Source organism: Eptesicus fuscus, chromosome 9 (genome assembly GCF_027574615.1).
Source record: "Eptesicus fuscus isolate TK198812 chromosome 9, DD_ASM_mEF_20220401, whole genome shotgun sequence".
NCBI classification, from domain to species: domain Eukaryota; kingdom Metazoa; phylum Chordata; class Mammalia; order Chiroptera; family Vespertilionidae; genus Eptesicus; species Eptesicus fuscus.
In genome coordinates, this window is record NC_072481.1 from 80446547 (window position 1) to 80474012 (window position 27466).

Here is a 27466-nt window from a genome sequence, read left to right on the forward strand (position 1 = left end):
TTTGCATCCTAGGTACTGCATCCCTGGCACCCGGGCGCTCTCTCAGCTCATTCAATGAAAAGGAAAGCCAAGGCCTGAAGTGGGCAAGCGACTCCGCCCATGCTCACAGTCCCCAGGGCAGCCAGGGCCTGTGCCGCAGGCCAGACGCCCCGAGGCCTGGGGCCCGAGCAGGCTGCAGACATTTCTCTTTATTACATTTCTCAGAGAAAGTGGCTGGTGGCTTCGGGACCCGCCCACCCACTCCCTGCCCACCGCCCAGGGCCTACCTTATATATACACTTGTGGAAGTCACTGAGGACGCCTTTGTCCTCTTCCTCTTCTTTTACCACTTCCTTTTCCTGAGCAAAGAGCCGCCGCCGGCCTGTCTTGAGCTGGGCCTGGCCCACCTCCTTGAGCTTGCTGCGAAAGCCGTTCCTGTGGGCCACGCCATTGATGAGCCCGTTCTTGGGCTCGAAGCGGGGCAGGGGGTGGAACTTGTTGTAGTCCTGCTCCGTGTGGCCCTCCAGGGGCCCCTTCCGCTTCTCCAGGATCTCCTTCTCCATCAGCACCTCCTTCTCCAGCCGGCGGTGCTCCTCGGGGGACAGGGAGTCGTAGGACAGCAGGTACTGGCAGTAGGCCTCCTGGAGCTTGGCCAGCCGGTCCTGGGCGGTCTTGGGGATGCGCAGCATGTCTGCGAGTTTGTTCCATTTTTTGAGGTCAGTCACTTGCTGCATGCCGCCCATCTCGTTAATCAGTCGGAAAAAGCAGGCCAGGTCGAGCTCGCAGCCTCCTAGGACGGTGAGGGAAGAGAACACGGAGACAGTCTGTGAAAGGACCAGGAACAAGAGCTCCTTCGTTCACCTGACAGTCCGTGACGCCATGTGTGCCAGGACGCAGCCGGACTCTGGGGTCAGAACAGTGAACAATCATCTCTGGCCTCCAGGGAGCTTAGTGTGTGCAGACGGACCTTAAGACAATTCAGCGCACTACAGGGACAAATAAAGCTGACTGAGGGGCTCGAGAGCTGCGGGGGCCACAGTCTTGGGTGGGATGGTGAGGGAAGGCCTCCCGGAGGAGGTAACATTAAGCAGAGGTCTATGGTAGGGAGCTGGCATGCTTCTCCTCAAATGGGCAGCACGCACTGGTAAACACCCTTCTAATAGACCCGGAGGCAGCTGCAATGAGACCAGGAGCAGTGGCCCATGCCTGGAGAGGGAAGGGCAGGGTCCGGTTGTGCCACTCAGCCACATCCATGTCCCAATGTCACCTGGAGCAGCTGTGATGTTGGAAATCATACACACAGCATGTGTTGTCCGTCCCAATTCCCCTCCCAATCCAACACACACACACACACACCCAACATACACACCCGCCCAATACACATACCTCACCCACCCACCCACCCACCCAACATATACATGCCCAACACAATACACAAACCCAAGACACACACATACCTAATACACACACACACACACACACACACACACACACACACACATGCTCGAGTTGCTTATTTTCAATCCCACAGGATTTCCAGGGTGACGGGAACTATTCAGAAGGGCACGTGACAGTCTGCCCTTCAATCCCTCCCATATGCACTCAGAGGACCACTAATCTCAGAAGAATGGAGGTGGGTTTTCACTACACCCCTTGATCAAATTACAGAACAGCACAGGGGCCAGAGGTGGGCTGAGCATTCTAGCACACCAGGCACTCCTGCAAATAAGACCAGGGGACAATGTGTAGCTGGGTTTGGTTGTTTGTGAACAACGGAACAACCTCAGGGAGGAGACTTCCCTGGACCTCTGCCAGGTTCCAGGCCACACTCTGGTGTCTCAGCGAGGAGACCCGTGCCTGGCAGTGCACAGCCCTGCGGGCACAAGTAGAGGGCGAAGCCAGTCACCCCAGCGTGCCACAGCAGCTCCAACCACGGGTCTCACTAGTGACTAGAGGGAAGGCTGGCCATACCTTTTCCTTTTCCCCTAAGATCACTGTAATGCAATAGCACTTAAAATTTACACAGTTCTCACAAATCCATTAACGACTCCACACCTGCCATGATCAGCCCGTTCAGAGGGCTACCAGGCCGCTACCTGGCAAAGCACCTCCCTCACCTGGTCCGAGCTGACCCCACTCCCTGCAGCTTCCCAAGGGGCTGTGTGCTTATCCGTTTGGGTGAATTCTGGGAAACTGCTTCAAAAGGACTAAGTCCCTTGCACTTGGAAACACCTGAGCTCAGACCCACGCCCAAGGCCTCTGTGGGTAGCAGGCCAGGTCAGCACCCCTTCACAGACAGGGACGATGCTTTACACTTGGGGCAAAGAGCAGAACACTCACCCGAGTGACCATCTACCGGACTTCTGCTGCTATGGGAGGAAGTCACGGTTAAAGAAATCCTACTCTGGCCAGGCCAGCGAGGCTCCGTGGCTGAAAGTCAAACTATGAGCCACGAGGTCATGGTTCGATTCCTGGTCAGGGCCCATTCCTGGGTTGCAGGCTTGATGCCCAGTAGGGGGCATGCAAGGGGCAGCCAATCAATGACTTTCTCTCCTCATGGATGTTTCTATCCCTCTCGCTCTTCCTCTCTCTAAAATCAATAAAAAAATGTATTAGAAAAATGAACTACTCTGAAAAAAAGGTGGTTGGCTGGCATGGTGACATCACCTGCATACTCTACCGGTCCCTAAAAGACCCCCCAACTCAGGGTGGGTAGGAGGACCTGGTGCTGCTCTGAGTCACCCGACAGCCGAGTGCACACAGGGCACAGCCAACACCAAGCTCCTGAGACAACCTCAGCTCCTCAGCCCATTCCCGCAGCCCTGGGTCACTGTCTATCACAGGGCACCCCTGACAAGAGACCACCACCAACCAAGAATTCTTTCAAATCTAGTGATTCTCACTCAGGCATTAGCCCTGGCAGGCACTGCTGAGAGGAATAATGAAACCTCATCTCACAAAGGAATGCCATCTTACTGCCAGTTCTTGACACTTAAACAGCTGCTAGACGTCTCCTTTTCTCCCAGCCTTTGAAAAATCAGAATCTCCACAATGGAGGCAGGAATGTGCTGTTTCCTTTCATGGATCTAGAGCTGAAAGGGAAGTGGGTGACCTTACTCAGCTGTCTCCAAAGGAAATCCCCCTCCTCAGAGCCCACTCGTCTGAAAGTGAACTAATCCCGGAGGTGCAGGGTCCAGAGGAGAAGCGGACAGGGGAGCTTGACAACCTGGGAGTGGACGCTGCTGGGGGCCGGAGGCCCTCAATGCGGAACACGTGCCCACTAGTCAGCGAGCTGAGCTCTGCGACCGTCCTTGGCAGAGCTGTGCCGGCTCTCGGGAGAAGTGTGCACGTTCCTGAACCTGTGGGCTCCACCAGGGCCAAGTTGGTTGCCATGGAAGCAGAAACTCAAGTCAAAATAAGGAGGATGAAGAGACAAGGACAAGACAGAAGAAGAAATTTCATGGGCTGAGGTCTACGAGAATTCTTGGATGGATACGTGTCCCCAAAATGTTCATGTGCAGAACCTTAACCCCTGATGCCTCAGAACTCGACCTTATTTGGAGGAAGAGTCTTTAAAGAGGCATTAAACGGGGTGGGTCCTCACCCACAGGACTGGTGTTTAGAACAAAAGGGAGAGACACCAGGAGCTTGCACACAGAAGAATGGCCATGTGAGGACCCGGAGAAGCAGCCACGCACAGGCCAAGGGGCGAGCTCTGGGGGACGCTGCCCGTGCAGGCACCTTGGTCTTGAACTTCCGGCCCCCAGAACTGTGAGACGGTAACTCCCTGTTGTTTAAACTCCTGAGGCTGTGGCACTGATAGTGGGCATCCCAGCCAAGCAGACCAAACCCGGCTGGGGGGGATGCGCAGCATCCCATCGCACGCTGAACACTGCTCTGGCCCCTGCAGGCATAGGGGACCACCCAGTGGGGAGAGCATGGACCCCGATACCCACAAATGTTCAGGACCTGGAGAAAAGGGGCAGTGGCCTCCCCTGAGCAGCAAATGAGGCGGGAGAAGTGCATCCCCGTGACGGGGGAGAGAAACGGGCACGCGGGATGAGGCAGGGGGCAGGCAGGGCTTACCTATGAGCGGGAGCTCGTCCATGGTGATGCCCTGAGATCTGAGGTGCTTCTTGATGCAGGCCAGCCGCTGCACGTTGGGGCCCCAGCGCCGGCCCAGCTTGTGGATGTGCTGAATCTGCGTGACGAACCGCATCTCGTCATTGAGCTTGCACTCGGGCCGCCAGTCCGGAGGGGGGATGACCCTGCACATGCCGTACTTCTCCACCTGAGCGCGCACCGACTCGATGTAGACGAGTGGGTCGTGGAACTCCTTGGCTGACGGCCTGAGCACGGGGATCTCGTCCATGGCCGCCCACCCGACCCGGCCGGACCCCTTCTCGGGCTTGGCCGCCGCCTCCTGCGGCTTGTGCAAGGGCTCTGATTGCGAGGTAGAACGATTTTCACAGGAGGCGCCGTCAGCCTTGCCATGTGCTTGTCTGCCCGGCGTGCTCCTCCCGGCTGCGGCCCGCTTCGGCCGGTTCCTCTCCAAGCTCCGCTCGGGCACCTCCTTCTTCACGTGTCCGTTCAGCAGAGCTTTCTCCACTGGGGCCTGGGCCGGGGCCGGGGCCGGGGCCGTCGCTGCCTTCCTGCCAGGGGCTTCGGCAGAGCCGGCCGCCCCTTTCATCTTCTTGGGGGGCGACTGCAGCTTCTCCGCCTGGTGTGCCTCTTCCAGTCTCCTCTTGGAATTCCGCAGCCCCTCCCGCAGCTGCCGCCCCCCCACCTCCTTAGTGCATGACTTTGGGTTCAACCGGCCACTGACCTTGAGGCCATTGACGGCAGGCCCGGTGGACTTGGACACTCCCCCGAGGGATAGCACCTGTTTGCGGGTTTTTGCATTGCTACTTTCGGTTTTCCCTGAGATTGTGTGGTTGACAGCTGAACTGGGCTTGTGGTGATTGGGTTTGGTTTCCTTGACCAGTTCCCTCTTGGCTTTGGTGTATGTGACAGTCCCCTTCGTCACGGTTGCAGTGTACTTCACAGTTTTGGACGGTGAAGGTCTGACTTCGCGCATCTTTTTGGCACTGGTTGCACTTGTACCCAGAGATGACATTCGAGTGACTCCATTTACCTTCGAAACCTGGGAGGCAGCAGGAGAGGCAGAGGACAAAAACAACACAGAATCAGTACCTGCCAAGAAGGCAACTCCTCCACACACTGGTCACTAAACAGAGACAAGGGCTACCTGCAAAAGCAAACACACACACTGCCTGGGGCTCTTTCAGACTCTCGGCACCGTCCACACCCATCTTTCCTCTTCCAGGAAATCGGATGTTTCACCATAAGCCTTCCCCATGCCCACCAATAACCTGTCACAGGTTAGGAATATTTCCAATAGCAAGACCCTGCCCATGTGGGGGGAAAAGAGCATGTACAATGTTGACCCCTGAGTAACGCCGGGGGTTAGAGGCACCAAACCGCATCCTCCGTAGCTAAAAATCCATGGTAACTGTCAGAACCCCCAAACACTCCGTCATCCTTCAGTATCTGCAGGGAACTGGTTCCAGGAGCCCCCTGAATAACAAAGTTGGTGGGGACTCAAGCCCCTTGTATAAAAGGGCTTGGAACAATGCATGCAGTCGGCCCTTCACATCCAGACTCGGGATAGCGGTTTGAAAATACTGTTTTCAATCTGCGGTTGGTAGAATCCAAGGATGTGAAACCTAGGAATATGGAAGGCCAACTGTATGTTTACTGAAAAAGTCATGTATAGGTGGGCACTCCCAGTTCAAGGCATGCTTTTCCAGTCAACTGTACACAGGCACGCAGCACACGCGCACACACACGCCTGTTCTAAGAAATGACATGCTTGCTCTTTGCTCCCCTTCAAGCATGATCTGCCCACAGGATTTAAAAATCTAAAAGAACAAAACAAAAATATGGAAAAAAAGAACAGCAGCCCTCAAGCAGTTCAGCTTCGATGCAGACGTGTGGCTGCCGACTGCTGGCACCTGTCCCTCTCCTGGTGTTTGAGACATGCCCCACGCAGCCCTTGCTGAATGGCAGGGCATGCACCTAACCTCTTTGGTAAAGCACAGCGTGCCCAACCCTCTTCTGCACAGGGGGTTCCTACTTTCCTTCCCTCAGAAACTTCCACATCCGGTTCCACAGGAACTGGGGAACAAGCAGCCCCTGCGAGGGCCTTTTCAGCCTGGACACCACAGTAATCCCACGACACACCAGCCTACCTCAATTATAGAGAGAAGTCAGACGGATGTGCGTGGACACCAGAAATGCATTAACTTCCAAAGAATGAGGAAGGACCAGCCCTAGTAGCTGCTGCTGGGCTGGCTGGTGTGGGGACACTGAGGCACAACTCTGCCTCTCTGTGACCTCTGACATGTCACTTAACATCATGGGCATCGATTTCTCCTTTGCAACATGAGTTACAGATCCAGGAACTCCAGGGTTCCATAAGAACCATGACCCCCTAAAGAGGCCGACTAAAAATCACACAATTCCTGGGAAACAGAGAGCAGAAACAACAGACCTCTTTCCTCACCAAGAACCCAGAGGAGGTGCCGGTGGAGGGAGCCTGGATTCCGAGTCAGCTGAGACCTAAAGCAGCTGGCTCCTCTCAACACCAGTGCCCCGAGCTAGCCCAAGAAGAGGCACATTTTGCTTAAGTGGAGTCAAGCACAAAGATCACACTTTCCCACAGGTGTCCAAACCAGTGGTTCCCACTGGGCTTCCACCTCCTGAGTTTCTTATCTGGTAGGTCTGGGACAGGCCCGAGTAACAAGGTTCCAGGAAACTGATCTGGGGACATACTTTGAGAATCACTGAATCAAACTATTAGCAGAAAGTTTCAAAGACAGAAAAAGGCAAGAAGCCACTGAATGTGCCACCAATTTTACACAGTAAATGAAAGCCTCAGATCGTGGTATGAGACAGGGTTCCCGCCAGTGGTTAGTAGACAGGTTCCTGGTGAGCCGCCTGGACTTCAGCACTCAGCAAGGGCCCAGGAACACAGCCCGGGTTCCCCACTGCTTTCCATCCTATAAGAAGCAGCACTGACAGATCAGGTGGGAAAGAGAGGAAAAGAATGGAAAATTAAAAACAAAAACTAGCAACCTGGCCACAATAAATTAAAAACAAATTTGTAAAGCTGAGGGTAAGGGCAAAGACATTTTTTAAAAAAATATACATTTTATTGATTTTTTACAGAGAGGAAGGGAGAGAGATAGTTAGAAACATCGATGAGAGAGAAACATCGATCAGCTGCCTCCTGCACAGCCCCCACTGGGGATGTGCCCACAACCAAGGTACATGCCCTTGACCGGAATCGAACCCAGGACCCTTCAGTCCGCAGGCCGACGCTCTATCCACTGAGCCAAAGCGGTTTCGGCCAAAGACAATTTTTTATGGTAAGTACCACTAGTTTGGAATAGTAGGTATGTTGAGGAAGGCAAATATCTCTAAATGTTCATCCTTCTTTTTAATATAGATAGATAGATAGATTGATTGATTTCAGAGAGGAAGGAAGAGGGAGCAAGAGATAGAAACATCGATGTGAGAAAGAATCATTGATTGGCTGCCTCCTGCACGCCCTCTACTGGGGATGGAGCCCACAACCCAGACACGTGCCCTGATTGGGAATTGAACCCTGACCTCCTGGTTCATATATAGGTTGACGCTCAATCACTGAGCAACACTGTTTGAGAGCTCATCCTTCTTTCGGATCCTTCTATTGACGAAAACAAAACCATTTAGAAAAATAAAAGCAAAGAGTAAAATGCTGCTGTGGCTCAAGAGAAATGTTTCCACCATGGAGACACCAGGTCTCAGAGCAGGGCTCCCATCCCCAGCAAGTGGAAGGTAGCTCCTCAGGCCCTCCATCTTCGGGTGATCTCTTGGAGTCCAACCTGTTCCAGCTCCTCCCTCCACACTCAAGCAGACTGCGCAGCACACCAGAACCTCTTCTACAAGAGGAGTCACCACCCACTGCCGACACATCAGTCATCATACCTTGCCAAGGGTTAGGTTCAGGGCTTCTCAAACCTGGGACCACAGAGAAACCCTGCAGGAGCCTAAAAACAGTCCAGGCTTCACAGTCCAAACCGCCCCCCCACCCCGCCCCCAATTCTAATTGGATCAGTGAGGAGACAGACAGGATGGCTCTGTTCCCACAAGCTTTTTGCCCCACCCTTGCCCCATATCACTGTCCACCCATGGGAACGGGAAGCCAGAATCTCTCAGATTCTACCTCAGAAAAGTATTCGGGGCCCTTCTCAGGGGTACTGGACCTCCGAACGGCTTGGTTACAGGGCGTGCTTTTTCTGCATGGTGGAATTCTATTTAAGTATTTCACCATCTTCAACGATGAAGAGATCACCTTCTTGCTTACATGCTTCTGTAAACTTAAATACTGGCTCACTGCCAGGAAGGGCAGCCAACTACCTTGCTCTATCAGAAGACTAAATTACTCTGTCCACTTCCTCCCTCACTGTTCTCACAGCCATCTTCTGTGCTCTCCCGAATCTCATACCATGTCCACATAACAAGCTTGAAAACTCAGTGTTCCCCCCTCACGAGCCATTAGAACAGTGAACTTTAAAAGAAATAAACTGCAAAGACTAGAAAGGGCATGTATTGCCACCCCGAAGCCCACCCAGTGCTCATGTTCCTGACTACCCTAGTGGCCACGATGCAGCTGACATGCTAACCCCGCATCAATCTGTCCCACCAGCTAGCCTGTGTCCTAAAGGTAGGGATAAAACAGAACCAACAACCCAGGACCCACCTACTAACGCACAGAGGCCTAGTCCTGGGCCTGTACTTGTCTCTCGGTGCCCAGTGTTCCATTGGTACCAAAGGAAACGAAGGGATGGAAGAAGACATTATATTGCCACCGCTTTACCAAACAGAACCAAACACCGATTCCCCAGCTCACCGTGCGGGCCGGTGTCCCCGCAGCCCGTCCTGAGGAAGTGCTCACACGGCGCACGTGGGCGAGGGGTCATTTTAATTCACTGCAAGACTAACACAGTGGTAGCTCAGGGCAGAATCCTCCCACATGCAATAAAAACACTTTAACTTCACAGGTCTTCAAGGCTCTGGTATGGATTTCTGACTCTGCGTCCTTCTCTTCCAAACTCGCACCCAGCTCTGCTGGCAGCGGGTTATATGCAGCTTCTTCTCCTTGGCCCCCCACCACCCACCCGTCACCTGTGGCTCAGCTCACCCCGGCACAGAAGTCAAAGAAGCCATCCTCAATTCAACCAGAAATTTAACTGTCAAGCTCTCATTTCCCACTAGAGGGAGCCATTGAGTCGAATGCCTCTGCCCACCCCTTCAGAAGGGAGAAGAGCAGGTAGGGAGCTCAAGAGAAACATTTGTTAGTTGGGAACAGTCCCCTTGGGCTTTAAAACGGAATTGAAAAAAACAAAAGAGCCTAAAATAAGCAAAGCGATGGAAAGGGACTGCTGGTGTGGCAGGCCCCTTGGTTAGAGACGGGGCCAAAGACCCAGTTAGTGACAGCAGGACAGGCAGCCAGCTAGTCCCACGCTGGGAGAGGAAGCCCTGGGTGCTGCTGGCAGTCCTCAATCTTCTTCCAGCACCTGCTGACGCTGGAGGCAACTTCCCTGAGCCACAGATACCATTGACGTGCAATCGAACCAGCAGCCTGAGCTGATGAGGAAACAGTGAGACCTTCAGCATGCGCACAGCCAAGGTGAGGGCCGAGCCCTCTAGGAGAGCTCAGGTGCCTTTGTCACAGCTTTGGGAACAGTCCCAATCCCTTAGTTTGAACAGAGCTGAACTACACTGAATGTTACAAGGCCAGGATTCTGCAGCAACCCTTGCAGATGTTCATGTGAAACCTTCCCTCCGAGGCAGCAATGCCCGCATCTCCCAGCCACACGTGTCCACGGGGACCTCAATGCCACCATGAGCAGGGGAGGTACCAGGGTCAGCACAGCCTGACACCCACGTCCTGGCGTACGAACCACTCACATTTCTGTACCAGCACAAACCTCCTCACGACTCTCCTGGAAAACTAACATTTCAAAACCCTAGCTAGGTGTCAGCTCAGCTGTTTTCCATCCTAAATGTCTGCCTTTTACTGCATTTAAACTGAAGTGTTATTTTAAGGAAACAAAAAATAGCTTTTGCTCCTGTCAGACACCTGTGATACATCCAGATTCTAATCCGGAGCCACTGCAGCCAACAACCCCAGGGCTGATCTATACGCATATGCATCACACGGCAGACGCGTGTTTGGTGTGGCCCTTCACGCCAAGAGCAGGGCCTGGGTGAAGTGCACACACATGCTGTCTCAGGCACAGGGCCTGTATGAGGCTTAAGAACCATAAGTAGAATTGTGCCAGGCAGGGGGTGGGTTTGGGGGGGAGGGCAAGCTTCTGGTAAAAAGTGTGAGGCGTCAGATGATGCCAGAGCAAACGGCGCAGTCACTTCTCAGCTGCACCCTCAGCACTGGGCCCCTTCACTCGCCCACCCGCACCTCACACAGCCGTGTGTATCCTTCTCTTCGGGCCAACATAAAAAAATTAATCCTATTTGAAATTCAAGACCAGAGTACCCTTTGGGCCCCTATCTTATTCAGGTGAAAGAAGAAAGGTCAGAGTCTAATCATTTGCATCAGGTAGTTACAAAAGAATCTACAGTGTGCTTTTACTAGCCTTATTTTCACAGTAATTAATGGGATCTGATGGTTTCAAAATTATCCTTTCATTTCTCAGAATATCCCTATGAGAGTAGGCATGATTGGCTCCAATGAACAATAGGTCCCAGACAAGCTCACTATCACCTCTTAGAGAAGGTCATGGTCAAAGCCAAACTAGAACTGGGAGCCCTGGGCCATCCCATCTGGGTTGATTGGGGGGTGAGCACAGTCAGGAAGGAGCAGGAGAGGGGAAGGGACGCTGGGAGGAAACCCCCTGAACGCCTGTGCGCTTACACCCCACCTGCAAAGACGCCAACGACAACAAAGCAAGCAAGCCAGGCTCCCGTACTAACTCAGATGGCAGGAGTCTGCTCTGCAGGGAGCCCCCAGACCTCTCCTCCAGCTCTCACTGCCTGTGGAACAGGCCCCCCTGTGCATTCCACGGAGCAAGGGGTAGGGTGATCCCAGGGCCAGGGGCACCTCTGCTCTTTCCTCCATGGGTGCAACTTCCTTGTTTGGTAGCAAAGGGCAGTTAACTAGACCAGTTTACTCCATCCAGCCTCATACACAAAAGTGAAAGAGGAAGTGTGTGTGTTTATGATTCCATGTGAACATGAAGTCGCATATCCATCCTTTACAAGCCTTCATTCCTGCCCCACGTGGGCCCTCAACTTCTCTGAGTCCCTTTTTAATTGTTCTTTTTCATAAGCAAAACATCTGTGGGAGAGTTCGGCACAAGTGCCTATCAGACCATCAACTTTTGAAATTAAATGGAGACAAATCTTTAACAACTCAAAAACCAAGGGTATGGTGTGCCCTATTCTTTGTGCTGCTCAATCCTGAAAACAGGGCACCCAGAACCTGGGGACCAATTCCACAATCATGTGCAGTTGTTCTAAGAAAAGAAGAATGTTTAAAATATGTTAGAAACACTTGCGTCATCTCCAGATAACACTGTAAAGGGTGAAGGGGTGTCTGAGGGCTGTGGAAACATCCGTGAGGATGCTTGCCTTGTCATCCCACCAACTGCAGAGCTGAGCAATATTTACGCTATAGGTCAATGCTAGTAACATTCATACACACTCCTAAGTATGTTATGAATTTGGTCACATGAGAGAGAAATATGTCTTCAAGAATGAGGAAAGACCACAAGTAAAGAATACCACCCCCACAATGACCATGTTTCAGCCATTCGGCTGCCAGCCAAGAAATCTCTTCTGTACACCCAAACCTTGCCCGAACCAATCTTTAAAGCTACAGTCTCCCGTCTATTCTAGGGGAAAATTTAACTCTGTGTGATAAAATTCTCAGTGCAGGCTCATCTCTGATCCCCAGGGCTCCTGACTTTCAAACGGAGTGAGGACAGGAGCAGAGGGTCAAAGAAATGCCCCCTGCGTGGGGGTGGGCAGTCAGCCCTTCACCACTGCCTCTGGGCACCCGCCTTTGTCCCCTCCCCTCCCTCCCAGGGCACTGAGATCACTGTCCAAAGACATGAGCATTGTGACAGCAACAATGGCTAAGCCCTGAGGCCATTCTTTAGAGTTTCTCCACCAGGACTTGTTTTTCTGATCTGACAGAAATGGGGGTAGTGGGAGCAGGAGAGCAGTGCCCTCTGAGGGGCCTCGGGCTGGACTGAAATGTGCTCAGCGGAATCCACTCCCCCACTCACCCACCCCTATCACAGACCCCCTCTCACCCACCCCCTATCACAGCCCCCCACTCACCCACTCCCTATCACAGACCTCCACTCGCCCCACCCCTATCACCGACCCCCTCACCCACCCCTATCACAGACCCCCACTCACCCACCCCCTATCAAAAACCCCCACTCACCCACTCCCTATCACAGACCTCCACTCGCCCCACCCCTATCACCGACCCCCTCACCCACCCCTATCACAGACCCCCACTCACCCACCCCCTATCACAGACCCCCACTCACCCACCCCCTATCACAGACCCCCATTCACCCACCCCCTATCACAGACCCCCACTCACCCCACCCCTATCACCGACCCCTCTCACCCACCCACTATCAAAAACCCCCACTCACCCACCCCCTATCACAGACCCCCACTCACCCACCCCCTATCAAAAACCCCCACTCACCCACCCCGTCACAGACCCCCACTCACCCCACCCCTATCCCCGACCCCTCACCCAGCCCCTATCAAAGACCCCCACTCGCCCCACCCCCTATCACAGAACCCCACTAGCCCCACCCCCCGTCACAGACACACAGCTCCCGGCACAGGAGCCCACGCACATCCTCTGGTCCAGCGGTCACCAACTGGTGGTCCGTGGGCCCCTGGTGGTCTGTGAGGTCCGAAGGTTGGCGGACCGCTAATCTGGTCAGATGTCCTGGAGAGATGCTGACTTGTCACGTAAAGATGAACAGATAAGCAATCCAGCACAGCGCAGGCGGCCTGCTTCCGGCTGTAACTCATCCACTCTTGGCCTGACCAGTAATGGTCCCCCAGGACTCCAAGGAGGCTGGCTCCGAGGGGGCTCCCATTCCAATCCATCCCAACACGGGAGACTCAACAGATGGCGGCACCTGGCGACAGCAGCCCCTGCTGGGGTGAATGCGAGTGCACCACCAGCCCCAGGGGACCGACCTTCCCGGGAGGGGGTGTGAGCACCACAGACCTCCCCACCTCACCTGTGAGCATCACCGTGGTGCTTTTTGAGCCTTCGGAAGATTCACTACTCACATTTTCCTTTCAGTTAACTAGGAGGCGCAGGGTGGTGGCATCTGGCAGGCACCCTCTGGGCCACACACTACGGTCACCTGCGTGGCAGGGCTGGGCTTTACCTGTTTCCGTAAGTCCTGAGCCGACCGATGCAGAGGGGGGTGGTGGTGGTTAGCAGTGGGCCCCTTGGCCGAGGAGCCCGAGGCGGGGGCCGTGGGGGGTTGGTTGGCTGGAGCCGGCTCCCTCCGGCCGTCGGCCCGGTGATCACTGTGCTTCTCCTTGCCGGGAGTGGCCTCCTTGCTCTTGTGTTTTTGAACAGGTTCTTTCTCCCGTGATGACCTGCTGGAACCGTTGAAAACTAGGAAGAAAGAATGAAGAATAAAGTCATGACCTGAGCATGCAGCCAGGGAACCTAAACTTCCCGGCGTCAGAAAGAGTAAAAGAGGGAACTTTCCGTACATCAGGTCCTACCACACTACCAAAAGCAGCCCCATGCCCAGCCCCCCAGTCAAAGCACACCCGCACCAGAACGCAGAGGCACACTGAGAAATGATAAGCCTATCTTAAGAAATGTTATGGTTAAAGTAATTGAAAACCCCATTTTTTAAAAATCTCTACCAAAAACACCCAGCAGCCCTTAGAATATCAACATCATGCCTTATACACAAAGAGAAATTAAAACGAAGAAACTAGCAGCCGTTCCAAGAACAGGAGCACGTCGTGTGTAAAGGTACAAGGGATCTGGAATAAGAACACATCCTCAGATTTAGTTCCGCAAAGTGAGGCTGAGGACCTGCCATCGAATGTGTTGGGGATGCAGCTGCTTGACCTGACCCACCAGTGACCACGGAGGAAGGAGTGGGCCCGGGGCAGGAAGCCAGGCCCCTTCTGTTCCAGAGGTCCTAACACCCGCCCCTGCTTCCCCTGAGCCAGGAACACTGCCATCGCCGTGAGTGCACTGGGCCGAGGACGTTCTGGTTGGGCCTGTTTGATGGATGAAGCCAGCAGGCATGGAGAGGATGAGTGCCTTGCCCAGGCCATGCTGTCTGTCACTAGCACATGCCCGCTCCCCGCTCTGAATCCCCAGTGGCTCTCAGTCAATGCCCAATGTGCACACTGGATCCCACCCACTACGGGAGGTCAAAGGGACCAGAGATGCTAGAGTTTCCACAGTCCCCTCCGAGGATGCTGTCATTTTCTCTGCTGTACAGCCAGGACATGCACTCGTCAGGCCCGGCCACTCTACAGGAATCAACCCATAGGGCTCTCTCCCCTCACACCATCCCAGCAGGCGGAGGAAGAAGGCCAACCTGTGCCTCAACTGCTCCGCCCTACGAGCGCTCCAGGTAGAGTCATGCTGGAAAGTGACAGGAAGCCCCTTTAGCTGTCACTTTTATTTTTTATTTTTTTTGAAATATATTTTATTGATTTCAGAGAGGAAGGGAGAGGGAGTGAGAGAGAGCCATGGCCAGGCTGTCTTCTGCACGCCCCCTATGGGGATTTCAAGCCTGCAACCGGGACATGTGCCCTTGACTGAAATCGAACCCAGAACCCTTCAGTCCGCAGGCCGACACTATCCACTGAGCCAAACCAGCTAGAGCTAGCTGTCACTTTTAGAAGGCTCCTGGTGAAAGGTGTCTCCCCGCCTCCTCCAGGCAGGACTCGCTACCTGACCACCTGACCAGGCAGCTGTGAGGAGAAACCTTTCCTGCAGCTGGAAGAAGCAGAGGTCAAAGTCCCGGCTCCTGCCTGCCCTCGAGGAGCTCACACATACCACTGCTCCTCTGAGGCTGCTCCCCAACCTGCACCCGCACTTCCTTCCTCACACACTCCTTCACCGTTCACCTCCATTTTAAGTGTCCTTCAAATTACATGTATGCCTTATAGGTTGCAAATATCATCCTCTTATTTGTCATTTGGTTTTCTATCTCTTGTACTAAATCTGCTAGCCCACTTTTTAAAGTTTCTTTCTTTACCTTTATGCCTAGAAAGCCCTTCCATATTTTCAAATGGTAAAATATTCCTCCAAGGTTCCTCCTAATTGTTTTTGGACTCAATTGGCTAGACTTACTTCTGCAGTCCAGTTGTCATTACTCTGTATATGGCACACCACGGAGATTTACATTCCCACATCTGGACTGCATGGGAGCCGGCCCCAGCGATTGCATATTCTAACCAGAAGTTCAGCGCTGAAGTAAAGACCATGCCACATCAAATATGGCCTGTCAGCCTGGGTGTGTGAGGTTCTGCGGGATGCTCTCAGTTACAGACAAAATGGAAGCTTTAATGGCTGGCATTTATTCTAAGTGCAAGGAACTGCCCACTGTCAGAGAGCATCAGTCATACCCACGCTGGCAGCATCTGTGCTTGCTTTCAAGACAAATTAAAGGCAACATCTGTAAGAAGTCATACTTCAATGTGATTAAAAATCAAGCCAAAGAACATGAATCTAGGCAATTCTTGACTGTTCACCAATTTTCTACAGCAGTGAGCACAGCTCCTTTATTGGAACATGGCACAAGAGGTTGTTTTTTAATCTCAAATATTCCATACTTTTCTGTGCTTTGTTACTGCCACTGGGGTGTGCATCAAGGTGCAGCCTGCCAAGATACATATGAAAAAAATGCCCAAAGTTACTGATCATCAGGGACATGCAAATTAAAACGACAATGCGGTACCATCTCACACCTATCAGAATAGCTACTATCAACAAATCAACAAATGACAAGTGCTGGAGAGGATGTGGAGAAAAAGGAACCCTCGTGCACTGCTGGTGGGAATGCAGACTAGTGCAGCCACTGTGGAGAACAGTATGGAGTTTCCTCAAAAAACTAAATATGGAACTGCCATTTGACCCAGTGATCCCACTTCTAGGAATATATCCTAAGAAACTCAAAACACCAATCAGAAAGAAGGTATGTACTCCTATGTTCATAGCAGCACAATCCATAATAGCTAAGATCTGGAAACAGCCCACATGCCCATCAGTAGATGAGTGGGTAAAAAAAGCTGTGTTACGCCCTAACCGATTTGGCTCAGTGGATGGAGTGTCGGCCTGCGGACTGAAGGGTCCCGGGTTCGATTCCGGTCAAGGGCATGTGCCTTGGTTGCAGGCACATCCCCAGTGGGAGGTGGTGCAGGAGGCAGCTGATCAATGTTTCTCTCCCATCGATGTTTCTGACTCTCTGTCCCTCTCACTTCCTCTCTGTAAAAAAATCAATAAACTATATTAAAAAACAACAACACACCTATTCTTAAAAAAAAAAAAAAGCTGTGTTACATTTACACCATGGAAAACTATGCAGCAGGAAAAAAGAATCTCTTACCCTTTGAGACAGCATGGAGGGACCTGGAGATTATCATGCTAAGTGAAATAAGTCAGTCAGAGAAAGACAAGTATCACCTAATCTCACACATATGTGTAACCTAAGTAACAAAATAAAGTGATGAACGGAGTGGATCCAGAGACATGGAAGCATGGAACAGAGTGTGGAACCTCAGAGGGAAGGTGGGGGAGGTGGGCAGGTGGGAGGTACTCAACCAAAGACCTTGTATGCATATATGCATAACCCATGGACATGGACAATTAGGTGGTGAAAGCCTGGGACAGGGGGTGGGGACGGGCTGGAGGGGGCTAATAGGGGAAAAGCGGGGGGAGCGGACATAAGTAATATTTTCCACAATAAAAATTTTTTAAAAAAAGGTGCAGCCTGTTATGAAATAAGTGCCAGCTCCATAATGACTTACTTTGTTCAGATTTTTTTTTTAATTCTATGGGTTTGTTAACATTTCAAGACACTGTATGAGCAGTTAAATCCCCAGCCCTGCTGTTTAACAACTGGGCAAGTTACTGACGCCCTCAGTTTTCTCATCTGTGGCCTGGGATAACAGGAGCCGCTGTGCGGGGAGCCCTAGCATAATGTCTGGGGCTTGGCAGGCACTTAACGTTTGGGGGAAATTATTACTGGGTATTTAAAGGACTGTCTCAGGTTACTACATCATTAGATTGGGACAGGCTCTCCTCCTGCCCGCCCTCCCTACAGATACAGTATAAAGAAAAGCTTCAACACAGACAGATGGCTGGACTGAGCAGGCCCTTCACACCTCCTCAGGGAACACAGCGGCCACCCGCTGCCTCCCAATATCCATTCCATGGGAGAAAGAGGCACTGCTCATGCCCTGCCCAAGCAAGAAAACATGCAATGTTAAAAACACCCCACATCTCTACCAGGTTAATGAGTGGCTTACATCTTGGGGGATCCCTGAGTCCCTTTCAAGGGAACCCCTAGGTCAAAACTGTTTTCATAATTATCCTACAACAATTTTGCCTTTGTCACCGTGTTGATAATTTCAATGATGGTGATGGCTGAAAGTGGATTAGCTGTCAGGGAAATGCAAATCAAAAGCACTGAGAACCCTGGCCAGGTAGTTCACTTGGTGAGAGTGTCGTCCCCATATGCAAGGTTGTGGGTTCAATCCTAGGTCAGGGCACATGCAAGAATCAACCAATGAGTCATAAATAAGGAACAACAAATCGATGTTTTTCTCTTCCTCCCTTTATCTCTTAAACCAATTAAAAAGCGCATGAGATTCCACTCCACACCCACTAGGATGGCTATACTCAGAAAGATGAATGATGCGGACGTGGAGAAATTGTAACCCTCATACGCTGCTGTTGGGAATGTAAACTAATGGGGCCACACTGGAAAACAGGCTGGGGAGTCCCAAAGGATGGATGGATCTGGTACTTAGAGAAACAAATGGGATTTTATCCATCCATAAAAAGGATTCAAGTATGATACCTGTCACGGCACGGACCAATCTTAGAGTCACGACAGTAAGCGAAAGAAGCCAATGACAAAGGCCACATATCACACGATTAGATTCACATCTAATAACCAGAACAGACCAATACAGAGAGACGGAAAGTAGACTGGTGGCTGCCAGGGACTGGTAGGTTTGGGGAAAATGGGAGTGACCGCTGATATTACAAGGTTTTTCAGGGAGAAGGTGCTAAACAACGTTTCAAAGTTAATCATGGTAAGGGTTGCACAACTTTGTGACTATACTAAAACCTCCTGAATGGGTAAATTTTATGATGATGTGAATTACAGCTCAGTAAAACTTTTCTTTTTTTTACAATAAAAGGTGGGAAAAATAATGCTGTAATACACATCAGTAGCCCCAAACTATTTCAATAATTATAGTCCTCTTCACAGCAGGTTAACAACAAACAAAGCCAGTGTCCTGTAAGGATGAGGATAAGCAGTACAGAGTGTTAATGGTATTAAATCTTGACCCTTGAGGACACATACTTTGTGTGATAAGATGAGAACTACAAATAAAGCACTTCTCCTGCGTACCAAAACAGGACAACTGTTTCCACGGAAAAGCACTTTCGAGACTGTTTAAGTTGCAAGCTAGCTACTTTTTTCATGGCATGCTATTTTTTATTTGAAAGAACTACAAATACAGTTATTTGTCAGCCATTTACTAAAAAAATGAATAAAGTAAGCCTGTCAAGGAAAATAACTAACAGTTATTGCTACCAATGACAGAATGCACAATTTCAAGCAAAAAAAAATTACAATTTTGAGACACCTATACCTACCACCATGAGTCTGACAGCCTCCAGCTCTTAAGGCCTTTCTGATATGATGGGCTGTGGGGCTCTTTAATCCCACACGTGAAAGGTGCCAACAATTAGAACAGGTGCAAACTCAGTGAACCATCATGTTCAAACGATCAATAGCTGACATAACAAAAGTGTGCATAGTAAGAGATCCATTCAAAGTGAAAGGCAACCTGATGAAAAGCCCACCGATACAGGTTCAGGTTCCTGTAACAACTGACCTTAAGAAACCAGCACTGGTTGAGTATGGGTGGGATGTCAAAGAATAAAATAATCTACAAAGGCTCCTCTCCTCTCCAGGCACATATCTGTCTGAGTCTGATTTTCTTCACATATGTCAACCAAAACGGAATACTGTGAGACTGAATGCAAAAGTAGGTAAAAACCTACTTAAATGTCTTCTACTGAGACAGGTATTTAAAGAGACTAGTAAAAATGTAACACAATGCAACTCTCCTCACCTATAATTTCTTGGCCTTAGAATCTAGTTATTTTTCATAAAAATGTTATTTGTGTTATCTGTGTTAACATTGTAACCCTCATACACTGTGTACTAGTAAATGGGTTTGTGTTATTTTTAAATGAGTAAATATTTTTAATGTCCTCAGTTATAATTTTAATAAGTATCAATAAATACAATCCACATGAATAAAAGCCTTCTGGACTTGTATGCATGCATGTAAGCATTACCAATGGACACAGTCACTAGGGGGGAAGGGTATTTGCTGGGGGGTGGGAGTAAGGGTAGGTGGCAGAGGGGATAAACGATAATGGATGGAGACGGAGACATGACTGTGGGTGGTGGACACACAATACAGTGTACATATGACGTGTTGTGGAATTGTGCACTTGAAACCTGTATAATTATATTAACCAGTGTCACCCCAATAAATTCAATAAAAAGGAAAAATAAATAAATTTAAAAAATAAAAATAAAAGCCTTTTTTTTTTGGGGGTGGGGGGGGGGGGGGGGGTCCCAAAAAGCCTGGACCTGCTGGGCTGGATTACCTTTCCCAAGGTTGGCCACACTGTGGTTCCCAGAGGCTGCTACACCTGCCAGATACCCAAAGCTCAGGCTCTGAGATAAAGCTTCCTAAATCTGAATCTGCAGAAATCATTTGCTAATATTTGGCCTTGGACTGGTTGCCTACCTGAGCCTTAGTTTCTCCACTTACTCTCTCTCACAGGGTTGCGCTGAGGAGTCTGAGAAGATGCTCATCTAGGAAGGGGCGTTAGCAGGGCGGGAATCAGCGCTGGCTAAGTGATAGCTTGCTAGGATCACCACACTGCTTCCGAGGGTGTCAACGTCAGAGGTGTAGCAGGGCACAGGCACAGAACAGTGCTCCAGTCCTATACCCTCCTTCCCAAAGGAACAAAGGGCGAGGCCAGCTGCAAGCTGGGACATCATGGGAATTCATTAAGTGGCATTGGATAGCCAGCAATATCTTTCTGAGATCTGGGGGAGAGAGAAAACAAAAACCCAGATCCTTCCTCAGCACTTGAAACAAAATGCACAAGTCTGGTTCTATTCTAATGCCTTGAGGAGTTTGCCCACCACCAGTACTGCATCAACTCCGCAGGACAAGGCTCTGGAAGCCAAGCCTGCAAATCAGAGCCGGTGCTGTGGGCACCTTGATGACAGACAGAAAGGGGAAACCAGAGGGGACAGGAAGACATGTGCCATTAACTTCACACACAAAACTGGCTGCTCTATGAACCACAGTTCCCTATTCTACTAAAGACTATTTTGATCAGATAAATAGAAAAATACAAACATTTAAAACTGAATAAAATAATTTTGATTTTAATTTAAACAGTGAGATAGTTTTCAAACGATTCTACTTTCTGTAACCATCTTATCTTGCTATTTTATAGAAGAGATACAATGGCAAACACAGCCAAATGGCAAACACAGCCAAAGTCAAATCATGTGTTAAATGGGAAGAAAGGCGGAGGGAGGTCTGGGCAAAGATGATACAGCCAGAGAAAAGGTATATTTTGTCCTCAACAGCTCATTAATTTTAAGTGTCGTGGGAACCTGCCAGTTTTACCCCTCCAAGTAATTATCTTTTGTCTTCATTTGTAAGATGCTTGAGAAGGGGAGAGAAGAGGAAACAAACAAACAGAAAATGTTCGCTCTCACTGAGAAGGACTAAACCCGGACCATAAGAGACAGGAAGACCGAGAGAGTCAGATGGATAGAAGACCTAGGCGCACTGTCCCCAATTAAAAGGGATAATTGGACTCCTTTCTTTCAGGGAGAGGGGAAAAGCATTTATCACAGTAAACCGTATTAGGAAACTAAAATGTACACAAATACAAACAGCTCTTACATTAATGAACAGAGACAAATATATTGATTTGTAGATGCATACTCTGAAAGTTAAATTGCCTATAGACAAGTGTTTTCACACCACAGCAAGCAAAATCTTTAAATCCAAAGGATGGTATTTTGATTTAAGGTCATTTCATGCCTGAGAAGATAAGATTGGCTCCCAATAAGAGATGAAAACAAAATGAGCAAGAGAAGTTACTTCAGAAACATCTACCTGCAATCCCGCCATCATCTGAATGGTAGAAAGCTACACTTTTCAAGGAGGAGCTCACACTTACAGCTCCAGGTTTGTACTCAATGATGTCCCAGGTAAGCTTAGTTCATATAGTCAGACTGCACCGAGATTCATGAAGCTGGTCACAGGTCTTTAAAACCCTCACTATAGACACAGCCTCTTGGTGTGACGCGGAGAGCTAAGCTGTGGTCTCTAGTTCCCAGATCACCAAACACAGCTGTGCCTCCGCTTCCTGAATCACAAACCAGTGCCTCCCCTGATCTGCCCTCCAGCAATCACCGAAGTATTTATTAAGTATTTAAAATAAAGTACATAACGTGCTCTGTGTTCTTCAGAGAAAGGAGTTATGCAAATATAAAAAGGTTGACTTTTTAAAAGCTCCTGCTGCAATGACAGAGATAAGACTCACTTCTGAAAACAGTAATTCCCTTTAAATAGAGCTGACAAGACCAGCCCGTCTCCATTACCTGCTCACATCCAGGCACCCCAACCTTGTTACTTCATCTGAACAAAAGGAGACAATCCTAATGACTGTTACTAGTTGAGTTTTGCCTGGCGTCTGAAAGAAGTTATATGATATCCTGAGGTGACTCAGGTGAAGCTTTCACCTGCTTGACAGAGAAACATGGCCAAGAGTCATTACGGAACAGTGGGCCGAGATGTCTGCTCACAGAGATACAGGACAAGAAGGAAAGGATGAACACAAGGCCGGAAGACAGGACTAACCCCAAAATTACATAAAATAAGACCTGCTTCCAGTCTGTTCCCCAAAGCAAATCCAAGGGACAAAAAGAGAATCATCCTATATAATAAAAGCCTAATATGCTAAGTATCTGATCAGCTAGTCGGCCATTCAACCAATCAAAGCATAATATGCTAATGATATGCTAAGGCCGCTCAACTGCTCGCTATGACGTGCATTGACCACCAGGGGGCAGACGCTCTGACGAGTAGGTTAGCTTGCTGGTGGGGTCTGAGTGAGATGGGCTGGACACGCCCTGGAGCCCTCCCGGGGTCCCTCCCTGGCTGGCCAACCTCCCGCATCCCTCCCGGCCCAGGTCGTGTACTGGTAGGGTCCCTCGGCCTGGCCTGCGCTGTCTTGCAATCTGGGCTGAGGGGGACCCCTCCCCCCGAGTGCACGAATTTCATGCACCAGGCCTCTAGTTGTAAATAATGAAGAAAGTGTTAAGGAAAGGAAAAGAGAAGCCCTCCAAGTTCCTGATCTCGAGCCAGATATTTAAATGTAAGCTTCATGTCATTACAAGGTGTCCGACTTGGGGAAGACAGACTCCATCAATTGGCTGGCATTAAATCCTTGTTACTATACAAGAGTTGCACTTGCTCCCTGGAGCCAGTTCAACTTGGAGTCAGTATTGTCTGAAAACAACAGAATGTCTGCCAACCTGTGCCAGCAGTTCCAAAGGGTTTTCATGCAGCCTGTGAGAGTGATGTAACCCCGTTTGCCCTGGGCAAAAACAGCTCCACTAACTCGGCGACCGCATTCACGTGTGAAACCAGGGAAGGCAGCAGGAGCCCCCTTAAGATCTCGCAGCACAGCTCACCCACTCCCAGCACCAACTTCACTCCGAAATGCAAGAGACACACCCACAGCAACTCAGTGCACCTCAGACTCCAGCACCACATGCCTGTTCTACTGGTTTACAGGGCATTTGCAAAACCCCTCTTGAATTTCTACAGTCAAATCCTAGCTCTTTGGCTATACATAGAACAAGAAAAAAATCCATTACAAAAGATTTTCAAAGCAAATTGAATTTTCTTTTCTATGTCAGAACTTATATTCTGTAAGTCATAGAAAGGTTTTTTGTTTGTCTTATCAGAATTTGGTTACCACTGATCCCAGGTCTAAAATTGTGAATACATATGGAAAATAACTACCAGGGTTGGATAGAAGTGCCATTTAAACATGTTTCTTACATCTGTTCCTAATAATTTCTAATAATAAAGTTTAAAAGGGCAAATGACCTTTATGCGAATATAAAGGTCAGGGCAACAGAAAGACCATAAACCAGGATGAATGGTTTTTGTCATTGAAAAATGGTTTCTTGGCCTACTTGGCCCCCAAAGGAGCTGAGGAAAGGACAAGACTGATAGCTGGTGACTAGCGCCACAGCTGGTGCCCACATCAAAGGGCTCTAAGGCATGCGCAGCATGCTCCAAAGTGCCAGGGGGGGAACATCTGGGCAGATGGCCTTTGGGGACAGCAGGCAGTGGGATCTCATGCTGTCACTCTCAGAAACAAGACAAAGAGCACAGAACTAGGGGTTATACTCAGAGGGGGACATGCATTAACTCCAGAAGAACAGGTGAATAAAGTGTCTGTAGATGCGGATTTCATAAAACCCCGTATGCAAGGGGATGGCCAACCACATCTGAAGTGCATGGTTCTGGCCCACCTCTGGATGTGAACAAGGACTCTAACCATTCTTAGCACACGGGGAGAGAGACACCTTAAAAATGTGTTCAACTGGAAGGTACCTGATATACGCATGGCCAATTATACAAGGAAAATTGTTCATTTTCCGAATAAAAGTATTTTACAAAAAAAAAAAAAAATCAATATAGAAATATTTGCACTGAAATAGGGACTATTTTCAAGGTTCTCCAAATGAGTATCAGGAGTCCGATATTCTATCACACACAAGTCCCTCCCACCCTCCAGCCAGGAAAAAGATGACTCCACCTGCACATTTTAGTCTTGGGGAAACAACACAACTTCCCAAGTGACTAAGATTCCACTTAAGGCAGGCCAGATGAATTTAGCTGAAAATATTAAATACTGAGCAGTTTGGTGAACAGCTCCGCAATTCAACTTACGATGTCATGATATAAACATCCCAGCCAACTATGGACAACAAAATTGATTAAAGGTTCCAGGAATCTAACACGATATTAATTTCTTCACAACCCCAGGGTATTTTATTTTTTAGAAGAAAAAGTCAGGGGCAGGAGCCCAGTCACAGGAGTAGCCAGTCCGAACGCACTGGGACTCCCCACAGGTCAGGACTGTGCATCTGTCACTCACTCAGCCCTAACAGACTCTTATTTATCTTTAACTAGTGGCCTAGTGCACGAAATTCGTGCACATTAAAAGGGAATTAGAGGAAATATTTTAATATTGCTATTTGCCCTTTCTCTATAATAGAAGTGTCAGAGATGAAAGAAAATTAGTAAAATGTATATGAAAATCTCCCTCCTATCAGAGTCTGGGGCACACCACGGGAGCCAGAGTCAAGTCCCTTCCCACCCGCGCGTGCATCAAAATCGTGCGAGACCCAGACCCAGCCGGCCCCACCCCAGTCAAGCCCCGCAGGGCAGGGGGCACAGCCTCAGGTCCCCTGGGCCCCAGTGCCGGGGCGGGGAGCATGGCCTCAGATCCCCAGGCGCTGGCGCGAGGGCACGAAGGTGCAAGGGCATGAGGGTGTGACAACCATTTGCATATTAGCTCTTTATTACATAGGATAAGCTATAATGCCCACTTAAAGTGTACCACCCAATGGATTTCTGCATATTCACAGAGCTGCCCAACCATTACCATCCTGTAAACTTAACCCGTTTTCATCACCTCTAAATAAAATGCCATGGCCGTTAATGGTCACTTTCCATTCTCCCTCCTCCCCAACTCTAACCCTAATGGAAAAAGCTGGTGTTATCAACATTTTACAGACAGGGAAACTGAGGCTTAAAGAGACTGAATAACTGGCCCAATGACACCTGGTTAGGAAGACAGATCTGAGCCAGGAGCTTCTTTCCCACCAGCAAGGCACATGGCCTAGCCTAGCCTGTGAGAGTGTGTGTGTGTGTGTATGTGAGAGAGAGAGAGAGAGAGAGAGAGAGAGAGAGAGAGAGAGAGAGAGAGAGAGAGAGAGGGAGAGAGAGAGAGAGACTGGGACTGCATGGACTAGTGGAACAAATGCTTAAGGAAAGTGAGAAGAAGTGGGGACAGGCCCATTATTCGGATGGAGACATGTTACTGGGGACCTTGGGCCACACTTGAAACCACACGTTTGGTGAGGTCAATAAGGTTACACACTCAGCCCTCACTGTGTGTCAGGCATGTAAACATGCTAACCTTCCAGAATCCGTTTATCAATTCCAAGGTTGTTGTAGGCTTCCTGGTCTTCTCAGTCACATGTAGTGTTGACAACGATAGCCAACAAGGCACTTTCAAACTGCCATGTACTGTTCTCGATTATGTTAACCCATTTAGCTCTCACAAAAACTTAAGACACAGAAAACTTGCCCAAGATTGCAGCAATGACAAGAGCCAGCACCATGCCCTCAACCACCATGCTATGTGGCCTGTGTGCAAAGTGGTGGCAGTTAGGAACAAATACTTTATAACCTGGACTGTACTCTTAAAAACAAACTCCCAGCCCATATTCCAACTGTTTAAAATATTTACTCACCTTAACAGGAAAACAACAACAACATAAAACAAAGGAGCTAGCTGCCAGAGGTTAAAGAAAGGACAAGAGGATATTCCATGAAAATGTCAATGAAGAATAAAGCATCTGTCAGCTAGAGAGCATCTCACTGGGCAGCTATGCTGGGACCTTGGTCCTGTACAGCCACCCCTCCACCACCCAGAGAGGGGCCTGCATGCACCTTGGAGGCCACCACAGAGCATAAATGTGGTCAACTCAGCCCAAATGATTGCTTTCTGCCCCTCACACAACATGCCCCCCATGTGACTCCAAAAGCAATTAAATCATTCCAGCTGGGAATCCAATGGCATGTTGTTTAAAGAGTCTTCGAAGAAATGTCCCTGTTCACAATGAGATGAGCACACAAAGGCACAATGGTCTCTGCCACCACTTTTATTTTTCCTAAGTGTAGAAAAGCACTTGAAGAATATACAATACGTGCCTAATGTCAGCAATGAACTTTCACCGAGTTCTCTCTGCAAATGGGTGACAAATGCCTCACCACAGTGACAACACTGAGGAAAACACAAAGCCAAGTTCATTCCAAACAAATGTATAATTCCTCTGCTCTACCACACTTATCCTACTGGGGGAAAATAACCAATTATGAGAACTTTGCAAAAACTAAGCCATTTCAAATACCAACTTCTGACATATATACTACAAAACAGTTTCGTGTGTTGTTTTGTTCCAGATAATGATTACCTCCTCTAAGAGCTCTGGCCTTATGATCATCTGAGACGCTGTATATTAATGAGTATTTCTAAAACTTTGAAGAGCTGTTGAAACAGAAGTTGCTGGGGCCCTTCTTACTGTAACATCTAAGTGTGAACCCAAAGCTTAAAGGCCAGGTGATGCTGTCCTTGTCACTTTAGATTATAAATTTTAATAAACAAGTCCATTTCCATTAGTATGCCTCTGTAATGTTTGCAAAATTCAACATCTGGCTGGGGACAGTAGTCTCTTGGAGGAGACTACTGGATCAGGCTTCTAGCCAAGGAAGCGGAGTGCTGTCTCAGAGATACTGATTGTAGGCAGGATACAGGGTGAGCTGGAGGGTGTTTGCTCCTGGCTTCTGCTCTGAAGGGAACCCCTGCTGCTTCACTAGGCTTCAAGTTTTGGGGACAAACAAGATAAAGTGAGACACAATCAGCAGTGTGGTTTCTAGTGTCTTCAGATTACACAGCCTACATAAAACTGTTCTCCCAGAAATGTGGCCCAATCAGGGTTTCTAGCCAGAGCTGCCCAGTAATAGTGTTAAGTTTTCCATATTTTGTTTTCTGTGCATTTCATATATATATATATATATATACACACACACACACACACACACACTAGTGGCCCAGTGCATGAAATTCATGCATGGGTGGGGTCCAGCTGGCCCAGCCCCAATCGGGGCGGATCGGGACTGGGTCTGTCGGGAGGAGGAAAAGATGGCAGGAGGTTGGCTGGCCCGCCCT

The 27466-nt window shown here is 49.4% G+C and overlaps 1 protein-coding gene across 1 annotated transcript in view; it reads right to left on the minus strand.

Annotated features, from left to right (window-relative positions):
* JARID2 (jumonji and AT-rich interaction domain containing 2) overlaps positions 1 to 27466 on the minus strand; it is a 287887-nt gene that overhangs the window by 20969 nt on the left and 239452 nt on the right. The window contains exons 7-9 of the mRNA XM_008146096.3: positions 13482 to 13717; positions 4066 to 5122; positions 267 to 769 (exon numbers count right to left, since the gene is read on the minus strand). Coding sequence (XP_008144318.2) covers positions 267 to 769; positions 4066 to 5122; positions 13482 to 13717 — 1796 coding nt within the window. The remainder of the gene's footprint in view (positions 1 to 266; positions 770 to 4065; positions 5123 to 13481; positions 13718 to 27466) is intronic.